This window comes from Myotis myotis, unplaced genomic scaffold (assembly GCF_014108235.1).
Source record: "Myotis myotis isolate mMyoMyo1 unplaced genomic scaffold, mMyoMyo1.p scaffold_m19_p_19, whole genome shotgun sequence".
In the NCBI taxonomy this organism is placed as follows: domain Eukaryota; kingdom Metazoa; phylum Chordata; class Mammalia; order Chiroptera; family Vespertilionidae; genus Myotis; species Myotis myotis.
In genome coordinates, this window is record NW_023416323.1 from 31,693,744 (window position 1) to 31,705,117 (window position 11,374).

General features: G+C 46.1%; 1 protein-coding gene across 1 annotated transcript; it reads right to left on the minus strand.

The window, feature by feature from the left end:
* Nucleotides 1–60: 60 nt before the first annotated feature.
* CKLF (chemokine like factor) lies at nucleotides 61–8,331 on the minus strand. The gene is made up of 3 exons (XM_036346843.1): nucleotides 8,275–8,331; nucleotides 2,737–2,832; nucleotides 61–269 (listed from the first exon to the last, which is right to left on the minus strand). The coding sequence occupies exons 1-3, from the start codon at nucleotides 8,329–8,331 to the stop codon at nucleotides 153–155; spliced, it is 270 nt and encodes an 89-aa protein (XP_036202736.1). The 3' UTR covers nucleotides 61–152.
* Nucleotides 8,332–11,374: the final 3,043 nt, after the last annotated feature.

Genomic DNA, 11,374 nt, shown 5'->3' on the forward strand with positions numbered 1-11,374 from the left:
TGGAGGGCGCAGTCCCGGCGATGCCCTGGGCGCGGAGGCCGCACATCCCTTCCTCCGGCTCCCATATGGAGACGAAGGTGAAAGCCGCCGCAGGAACCACGTGGAGAAAATAGATGTGTTTAATGCTGGGAAGGTCTATACAGTGACACAGTTTATATTTCGTCGTGAATCGCTTTTTTCTGATAGGGACCGCTTGGGTTAAAGAGGAGCTTCCGGTAAATGAGAGCCGCGTCCGCGATGCAGCACACCACCGCCAGGAGGCCGAACACCTGGGGACGAGACACAGCGTCACTGGCCACTGCCGCCGCCACCCGGACTCTGTCTCCAAGGGGTCTGCCCACCGGGCCTCCCCTCCTGCTAGGGCACGGGCATTGCTGATACTATGATGGGAAGAGAACTCAGAGACCATTTTAATATATTTTATTGTTTTGGGGTTTTTTTTACAGAGAGGAAGGGAGAGGGACAGAGTTAGAAACATCCATGAGAGAGAAACATGGATCAGCTGCCTCCTGCACACCCCCCACTGGGTATGTGCCAGTGACCAAGGTACATGCCCTTGATCGGAATCGAACCTGGGACCCTTCAGTCTGCAGGCCGACGCTCTATGCACTGAGCCAAACCGGTTAGGGGCAAGACTATTTTATTCTCCCTAGTTTTCCCAGTGCCTGCTCGGAGAAAGGGAAAATACCATGTAAGTGAGCAGAAGTGCTACTGAAGTGGTGTGGGCTCTGAAATAAAGACTGGTCTGGATCGCTTGACTTGCTCCAGGAATGTACTGCTTCAAGACCTATTGCTGATAATCAGTCATCAGTCAACACGTCTCTCTCCAATGGTCCACTCTTTGCCTTTCCTGCTGCAAACGCTACTGGAGAAGGTGTCAAAGTTCACACCATCTCCAAGATGAAAGGGTGGTGCTAGTAGCTGTGATGAAAGCTTTGGAGAATTGGAGTGATAAGATTACCTCAAAGGCTTGGCCGTGTTCACATAAGGGGCGGGACTCTAGGCCGTGGGAAAATAAAATTGAGGTCAAGGGAATGAACTAGAACAGGGGTGGGCAAATTTTTTGACTCGAGGGCCACAATGGGTTCTTAAACTGGACCGGAGGGCCGGAACAAAAGCATGGATGGAGTGTTTGTGTGAACTAATATAAATTCAAAGTAAACATCATTACATAAAAGGGTACGGCCTTTTTTTTTTTTTTAGTTTTATTCATTTCAAATGGGCCGGATCCGGCCTGTGGGCTGTAGTTTGCCCACAGCTGAACTAGAGCGTGGTCTTCAAGCACGCGGACCGCTATTCGAGAGCTGGTGCCTGGGCTGGAGAGGGTGCACCCCTGCGTGCTATTTGCTCAGCTCCTTCTAAAGGCCTGGAAGTCTGGCTTTCTGGCTCCAGACACCGCTCCATTTCCACCCTGAATCTCAAGCGTGGCTTCCTAGGTTCTGACCACATGAAGTACCTTCTAGCTATGCTTTCATGACTCTGGTACTCTCCACACATTTCTGGTTCCTCCCCCTGGGAAATCCCCCTCCCCCCTGCCCCCCTCACTTTCTCCCTTGATTCCTGGCAAACTTTGATTTCACGGCCAGAAAGTTGTAGCTTCCTCTTTTCTGTGCCCCAAACACTCTGTCACCAGCTCACATATAGCTGTTCACACTTCTGTCTCCTGCATTAGGCTCTAAGTAACTTGAGGAAAGGGCTCATGTTCTAGTCCAGTGCCGTCCCAAAGAAGTAAAATGTGTCACCAAGCCCGGCCAGCATGGCTCAGGGGTTGAGCACCAGCCTATGAACCAGGAGGTCACGGTTCGATTCCTGGTCAGGGCACATGGCCAGGTTGTGGGCTTGATCCTCAGTAGAGGGCATGCAGGAGGCAGACAATCAGTGATTCTCTCTCATCATTGATGTTTCTATCTCCCTCTCCCTTTCTCTCTGGAATCTATTAAAAAAAAAAAAATGAGTGAATGAATGAATGAGTAAATAAGTGAGTGAAAGTAAATCCTATGCCTGGGTGGCCCCTCTTTCTCCATAGTAGAGGGTAAGATTATCTTTAAAGACCACTGGGGACATTGCTGTTCCAGCACTGTTTCATTTCTAGAGTAATTCCCATCCCTCACGAAGTTGCTTAGGGCCTAATAAGGGAGAGGAAAAGGCATGGATTCTGACATACATGGCTATCTGAGAGCGATCGGTTCTCCTAAGCGGTCCATACTATGAAAAGACAAGGAAGTAGGAGGGAGATTTATTTAAAAACTTTCTAATTCACTTCTCTAGATCAGAACCTAGAAAAGCCAAATTGAACTGTGACCGTCTGGTTCATAGGTCAATGCTCAACCACTGAGCCACACTGGCTGGGCAGTATGTATTTCTATTTTTTTTATTTTTAAAGGGAGAACTATGAAAGTTATTCATGGTGTTTTTGCTTGACATCAAGCTTCTCAAAGCTAAGTATTATAACTGATTCTTGTAGCTTTTCTCGGTCTAGGTTTTCTCAGCCTAGTCTAGCCCTACATATCTATGAGAAATATGTAAGAGCCTTATTTAGTTAACTTCATTTTTATTGTGACACCATATTCCTTCAGGGCATATATTCATACAAAAAAATATTAAGCCACTGGGTGCTGTAAGACCTGGGAGGACCAAGGATGAATACAGTATAGCGTTCTGTTCCTGTATCTGTTTTTTAAATAAATTGAATTCTGATCAAACCTAAAGGAAGAAACCAGAAAGGCCTCCACTTACCCCTCCAAGGACCATATATTTCGTGGTTTCTGGTATCAGTGCCAACACAGATATGATTATCATGAATATTGCTGCTACCAGTGAGTTGAGAATATCCTGAAAATGCAGAATAGAAAGGTCAGCTTTACATGAAGATTTTACACACACACACACACACACACACACACACACACACACACACAGTAGGAAAAAAGAAGAATGAGCTCCCCAAAGATATACATAGTTCCATTTTATTAAACAAATTTATTTAGTGTTTATCTTTTTAGAAAATCAAACTGCTACAGTAAAATGACACCTATATTGTGTTTGGTCTACAAGGACGTCTAGTCGTCCGCTTAACCTAGAATACACCAATCATTGATTTACTTAACAGGCTTATTTATTTTTTACTTAAACATAGTTGGAGGGAAACTCCTCTGGTTAGGAGTAGACGACCTAACAGGTGGGAGGTTTAAGGGAGAAAGGTGCATTGGGAAGTCAGGATGCTCAATTGTAACAATGTGAGAAGTGTAAAGTGGTCGACACTGTAAATCAAACTACTTGATAATGTTACTGAAATGCAGTTCATAAAACTAAAAGCAGTGCATACTTAGGAGAAAGTGGTAATTTTCAGGAAGAAACTCCCACACATCTGTACGTGATGGTTGGCCAATTATGCTCTCATTTCTGATGAGGTAGCTCATTCATGATTTCTTGAAATGAAGCATTCCCCTTCTGAACTGTGGCTTTATGGGGCTGCAGCTTACATTTGGAATGGAGGATAGTGTGGGAAAGGTAAGTCATCTCTATTCTGGAATCACTTATGTATGCTTACAGGTAAGTAGAGACAGGAAGGAATTAACACAGAAATATCAAACTTCAAAACCCTGGTAGCTCAAAACAGTAGTGATTCCAAAGAAAACAGGAAAGAAAGAGGGTCAGTGGGGACAGGTCAAGATGAGATGTACTTAGAAAGAAAACACTTCTCATTTGCAGGAGATACTAAGACTACCCGCCCCAGGTCAGTGTCCCAGGTCAGCACCCCTCGGTGCTGGACACCTTGCTCTACTTCAAGGCAATTGACCAGGCAGCCCTGCTTCCTGGAGTGACTTGGGTATGTGTGTAGGAAAGGCTTTGGATGAAAAGGCGTTAGTGTTCTAGATTCTGCAGAGAACCACAGGAAAAAGAAAGGTGCACCTGCCCGGGAACATGGGTCTCCCTTGGGTCCTCTCTGGTCTCTCTCTGGCCACTCCTTTTTCTCACCCCATATGTTGGTATTTCCCAGTTTTACCTTCAGCTTCCTCTACACTCTCAGAGCCATTTAGGCCAGTCCCCGAGCTTATTTCTATCCCAAGGGAATGTGGATGACTCTCAAAGCCGCAGCTCTAACTCCTGTCTCCTAAGCTTCAGATCTGTCCTAAACATTTCCATCCGAATATCCCCCACACAATGAAAACCTAGTATTTTTCCAACTGAACTCACCACCTACCACTCTCCTTGATCCTTCCTCAAACCTAATCTTCCTCCTAGACTGCCTATCTCATTTTCCTCTTAAGATAGTTATTCAAAGGGCAGGCATCCTTGATTCTCCTTCGTTACTCAGTTATCTCTCAGGCTTGCCTCTAGTTTTGTTCCATTTCAAGCCATTATGGATCCTGTCGCCAGTGCCATCTCCTAAAATGTAAGCTGATCATGTCGCTCTGCTACCTGATCTTTCTTTAAATTTTTTTTTTAAATTGATTTCAGAGAGGAAGGAAGAGGGAGAGAGAGATAGAAACGTCAATGATGAGAGAGAATCACTGATTAGCCGCCTCCTGCACACTCCCTACGAGGGATGGAGCCTGCAACCTGGGCATGTGCCCTGACTGGGACTTGAACTGTGACCTCCTGGTTCATAGGTCAATGCTCAACCGCTGAGCAAAACCGGCCGGGCTGATACCTAATCTTTCAAAAGCTTCCACCGGCCTTCGGGTTAAAACCCAGGGCATACAAAACCTTGTGTGCTCTGACCTCCTACTGCCTCCCAAGCCTCTACTCTTGCCCCCTCTCTTCTTTCCAACTCCATACTCCAGCCATTCAGAGCTACCTGCAGGTCTTTGAGGGCCATGCTCTTTCTCTCCACCCCCCCCCCCCCCCCCCCCCGCATACATGGGTCCCTCTACCGGGAAAGCCCCTCCATCCCCATATCAGTCTGCCAACGACTTTTCATCCTTCAGCCCTCAGCTCAGGCCTGTTATGATTGGTCCCCTTCCCTGGCTGGGTGCCTCTACACCCTCCTGGGTGCACATCTATCACAGCACCTGTCACACTGAATTGCTCATCCACCTTTCTTCCTGGCAACACTGAAAGTTTCTCAGGTACAAGATTTGTGTTTTGTCTTATTAAAGAACCCATCACAGAACCTGGGATGAGCAGATACTGAACATTTGGTGACTAAATGAATTCGTTAGATCAAGAGCAGAGAGGAATCTGGGTAACATAATGGAGTAATAACTTAGTTGACCATATAGCACCATTTTGAAAAGATTACAGTATCAGCGAAGTGTGATCCTCAGAGATTTAGAGACCACTTTCAGTAAGCTACCCATAGTCCACTCTCCCCCTCAGTGCATTCTGTTAAATGTAGGGCTCCAAGTTTGTTACCTGTAAGAAGCTCCAGAGAATTATTAGTTTGGAGAAAAATGCTAAAATGTGTTAAGTTTTAATAACCCTGGAAAAGCAGAGTATGAAGAGCAACTAGTCCAGCTTTTCGAGCACAAGATTAAAAGGATGTGGCTCAAGTTCATCATCTCCTTGAGGAAATCCTTGGGATCAGTTAGCTTAGGCCCTTCTGCCACTAGATGATGGTATGTACCCTGAGGACCAACTGATGAAGGCTTTTCATCTCTTCTCCTACCTAGACCTCCCTTGAGATAGGTCCAGCTCTACAGTGTGGATGCAGGAGGAGTTTGGAGGGATGCTGGGAAGGTCCTAGCTAATTACAAGCTTCACCCTTTTGGGATTTCTCAGCCTGTAATTAGCCTGAAATGATCATCATTGGCCTTAGAAGGTGGTTTCAGAAGGTACCACTTGAAGTCATGCTTCTGGTTTGAGAATAGCTCTCACATCCTCTTTTTTAAACAGGGGTTATCAGCCTGGAGATCACTTCAGGAGGAGGAGACAGGTGCAGCAGAGGGTCTTAGGAGGGAGACCTCTGGAGATAGGATGCTGGGGAGAAGACTTGAGAGAGGAGACAGAGTTGAAGTCATTCATTTTCTCCTACAACAGAGGTTCTCAACCTGTGGGTCGCGACCCTTTGGGGGTCGAACGACTCTTTCACAGGGGTCACCTAAGACCATCGGAAAGCACACATATAATTACATATTGTTTTTGTGATTAATCACTATGCTTTAATTCTGTTCAATTTGTAACAATGAAAATACATCCTGCATATCAGATATTTACATGACGATTCATCACAGTAGCAAAATTACAGTGATGAAGTAGGAACGAAAATAATTTTATGGTTGGGGGTCACCACAACATGAGGAACTGTATTAAAGGGTCGCGGCATTAGGGAGGTTGAGAACCACTGTCCTCGAACCAGCTTAGAGTGCAGACTGCAGGACCAGACACACCTTAACTAATATCTTCAACACGCCTATTTTGACAGTGTATAGAACTATGTGGGCACTCCACCGGGCAGTTATTCGTAATGTTACAAATGTGGCAGATGAAATCCATATGCTGCTAAATAAGGCTCTACAAGATGCGTTAATGACTGCAGACTTTTAAAATAAGATAATTTTGTGCTTTATTGAGCCTCCCAAATTATTTTGATTTTCCATTTAGTGACCAGGGATGTGTAAGATATAGATACTGTGTATTTGCTTCCATCTCTACCCCGCCCCCCCATTTTAAATGCAGCATGCATTTAAAAGGAAGATAAAGATTAAGAATGTTCTCAGACTTAACCATGACCTTTAATTTAAATGTTTTGAAAAGATTTACACTTAGGTGAATTCTCCTGACAGAAGGGTCAGCCACATCTCCTTTGGACGGAGTTCAGAGGGGAATTTATGTGCTGTGACTACCCTGGCTCCCTGAGATTCTCCCCCAGGGACAATACAGGGCACCTCAGCACCGGGGAATGTTTCTCCTTCCTACGTGTATCAGAGATTCCTTACAGGCTTAAGAAAACGAAAGAAGAGAGCTTATTAAAATGTCTCACGAGGGCAGGAAAAAGTAGTTAATTTTAACGATGAAACTGAACACTTACAAGCAAAGGCCAAAATAGAAAGGTAATGATTCGATCAAGTCTGAGCATATATAAAATTATGAAAAACAAAGTGATGGTGACTTCAAATCCAGTGATAACAATGTATGGTTCAGGGGCCTGTGTGAGGATGAAAAGAGTCATAGATGCCGCAGTTAGTGCCTGCAAGGAACAAACACACAGATAGGATTTGTCAGTGATTATTGAATACAGGCGTAAGCTGTTAAAAATGATCATTTCTAAAATACCCAAAATAAACCAGTTTCTGCCATACACACATCTAAAAGGCACGACTGAAATGCATGGATGTGTGCATACGGCAGAAACCATTTAGCTAGCTATTCACAACATTCACGATAGCGACTCACCAAGTGCTCATCTGTGCCTGTTACCTTTGCTTTCTGGGAATGTATTACCTTCCCAAGTGGCCATTTATTTATTTATTTTTTTAAATATATTTTATTGATTTTTTACAGAGAGGAAAGGAGAGAGACAGAGAGTTAGAAACATTGATCAGCTGCCTCCTGCACATCTCCTACTGGGGATATGCCCGCAACCCAAGTACATGCCCTTGACCGGAATCGAACGTGGGACCTTTCAGTCGGCAGGCCGACGCTCTATCCACTGAGTCAAACCGGTTTCGGCCAAGTGGCCATTTAATTTTGGGAACTTCCCCAACATAAAATTCTTCCTCATCGTAAGCAGAACTGCTTCCCTGTAGTCACTTTGAACTATTTCCACCCCATCTTCCATAGGTCACTGCTTTAAAATTAATTTTTTTTCCCTTCCCCCTTTTTCTTGAACTCCTGCAGCACAGTCTCCTATGGCAGTTTCCACTTCTCTAACTGGCCGGGTCACCTTCCTCCCCCTGAGGATTCATTCTCTCCGAGTGTCTGTTCAGAACTGACCGCTGTGCTCCCGGAGGCCCCACCCTCCAGGCTCTGGGCTGAATGAGCCCTGAGCTCGGTCACATCAAACTTCTGACCGACAGGAAAGAAGCACAGCATCCCCCATTACCTTGCTGGCTTCTGAGTGGTTCAAGTGCAGCTGCCTCACCTGGTAGCCTGGGGACCTGGCTTGGGGTCCGAGCGCAGGCCATCCAGGTAAGTAGGCTGCCTTTGCTTTATGAGTGTGCAAAGACAGCGCCTTATCGCTCTCCTTCCCGCTGGGATGCCTCGCCCCTAGGGCGGCCTTGATAGAAACAAGGGTGGAAGAGAAGACGGGGCATTCTACTTCCTACGGGACACCCATCACTGCCCCTGAGCACCTTGCACGCCGCCCTCCACCCCGCAGCCGGCGCTCACCAGCCGCAGCTTCTTCACAAAGCCTTTCACGCTACAGCAGAAAGGGTGATGCTCCATGGCGCCCAGCAGCAGCACTGGCCCTTCAGCCCCCCTCCACCGGGCCTCCTGCGGGGGCCGCAACGGCAGCAGCCGCCTCGCACGCCCCCCCCACCCCCCGCCCCTCCAGGCTAGGGGTCCCCTTCCCGCTCTCACGTGCGTGCACGTGTCTGCACGGCCCGCACTAGTGCGCATGCGCCCTAGCCTGTTCTCCCTGGCAAGCTGCCTTCTTGCAAAGTGCCAGTCCCCCATGAGCACGCGAGCACCGCCCCGCCCTGCCAGGTACCAGTGGCAACTGCTTTCCAGCTCTCCCCAGTAATTTCCCTGTCAGAAAGCGCTCCCTAAGGGAATGATGGGGAGGGGAGGGAGAGGAGGGTCCAGGAATGTTTGTCCTGCCACCCCATACTCTGGACATCTCAAATGCCATCGCCTGATATTGTAGATATTTTTTAAAAATATATTTTGATTGATTTCAGAGAGGAAGGGAGGGAGACAGAAACATCAGTGATGAGAGGGAATCATTAATCAGCTGCCTGCTGCCTGCACTACATGGGATCCATCCTGGCTGGTGTGGCTCAGTGGTTGAGCATAGACCTATGAACCAGGAAGCCCTGATTAGGTTCTGGGCTTAATAATATAAATTGCACCAAAGCAGGGACCTGGCAGTCTGCTTCTCTCCCTGCAGGATCCCCAGGGTCTGGCATATGGTAGATACAGAATTTGTGCTGTCTGAAGGCCTGGCCTGGGCCCCCTACCCTGTCCTCGCCCCCAGGGCATCACTGTCTGGTTTGTGAGCTTGTTTGCTCTGTATGTTTTTATTTTGGCCGCGCACACACTGGTGCTTGTTCTTCCATAGAACCGCCTGTCGCCCTTCAGACACCCAGTTCAATGTGTGTTTTCCACTAGTGCTCCTAGGAAGCCATCGCTCCACCATCACCGAGCCTTTCTTTTTAGGGATGTGAAGTATGTGTGGCTCCTTTAATGTGATTTAAGTTCTGTCCTGGATAACTTGGCCCTCACCCCCATCCATTCAGACCTCTTTGGGTCTTGCCCATCTCAGCTTTAGTCCATCTCGTCCAGTCAAATCTGATCAGCTTGTAATTACAACAGCCTCATGTCAAATCACAACAGTTTTGAACTTTGCCTTGAAGTTTGTGTATGTGCCAGGTCTGTGGCAGATATTACAGGAAGCACCAGGTGGGCTTGCGGCTGGCTGGAAACAGATGTCGAGGCTGAGTGAGCCCTCTCACAAATGACTTCCTTTTCTCTGTCCACCGGGTGACTTCCAGCACCTTGCACTCCTGGGAGAGGTGGGAAACCCCTCCACCCACGCACTGGAGGGCGCACGTACAGGCACTCTCCTTACCAAAACAGCCTGGGCTGCAGGGCCTGGGCCTCGTCTACCTCACACCTGGGCTGATTTTTTGCTACCTGACTATGGATGGGTTTTACAGGCTTCCTCCCCACCCCTTAGTTGTCTGTCCAACGTTGCTTGTGCCTTTGTTAAAAGATAAACTGAGGCATATTAAAAAGTTTATTTGAGCAAAAATCGATTTGAATCAGGCAGCATCCAGTGTAGCAGATAGGAGCTCTGGAAAGCTGTTCAAAATGGAAGACTTTTATAGGCAGAAGGGAGCAGGAACAAGGACGTTATACCAGGCAAAAAAGGTGGCTGGTTATTGTAGGCTACTTTCTTTTAGGGGATAGCAGGGGTCTTACCTGGCAGATGCCATTTCCGGGAGAGCTGGAACTATAATTAAGCTAGGTCTTGGTTTGGAGATGTGGGCTTAGCATATAAGAGACTCCATTTGGGGCCTGTTGTCTTGCTCTTGTTTTATTGACATACTAGAGGCCTGGTGCACGAATCTGTGCACAGGTGGGGTCTGGCCAGCCCACCCCGATCTGCGGATTGGGTTGGCTGGGGGGAGGGGCTGCTGGCAGTTGGCGGCCAGCTCTGCCCCCTGGTCGAACTCCAGGTCCAGGGGACAACTTGAATATTAGCCTTTTATTATATGGGATAATATCTTATTCATTTCAGGTGTACATAATAGTGACTGGATATTTAAATATATTATGAAATGATCCCCATGGTAATTCTGGTTGCCATATTATTGATGGCATTACCATATTATTGACTGCATTCCCAATGCTGTACATTACATACCCATGACTTGTTTATGTTATAGTATGAAGTTTGTACCTCTTAATCCCCATTACCTATTTCATCTGCCCTTCAACTCCTTCCTGCTCTGATAACCACCAGTCGGTTTCTGTTCTGTTTGTTCATTTATTTTATATTCCACCTATAAGTGAACTCATATATTTGTCTTTCTGTGTCCAACTTACTTGACTTAGCATAATAACCTCTAGGTCCATCTATGCTCATACAAATGGCAAGATTTGATTCTCATTTTATGGCTGAGTAATAATCAGTTGTGTATGTGTGTGTGTGTGTGTGTGTGTATAAAATCTTTATCCATTCATTTATCGATAGACACTTAGGTTGCGTCCATATCTTGGCTATTGTAAATAATGCTGCAATGAACATAGGGGTCATATACCTTCTTGAATTAGTGTTTTTGTTTTCTTCATGTAAATATCCAGAAGCGGATTGCTGGATGATGGAGTTCTATTTTAATTTTTTTGAGGAACCTCCTTGCTGTTTTCCATAATGGCTGCACTGTATTACATCCCCACCAGTAATGTACAAGGGTTTCCTTTTCTCTACATCCTCACCAACACTTGTTATTTGTTGTGTTTTTGATAATAGTCCATTCTGACAGGTGTGAGATGGTATCTCATTGTGGTTTTGATGTGCATTTCCCTAGTATTGAAGAGACCGTCTTTCCCCATTTTATATTCTTGCCTTCTTTGTCATAGATTAATTGACCACATATGCGTGGGTTTATTTCTGGGCTCTCTATTCTATTCCGTTGATCTATGTGTCTGTTTTCATGCCAGCACCATACTGTTTTGATTACCATAGCTTTGTAGTATAGTTTGAAATCAGGGAGTTTTGTTCTTTCTCTAGATTGCTTTGGCTAGTCAGAGTTTTTTGCAGTTC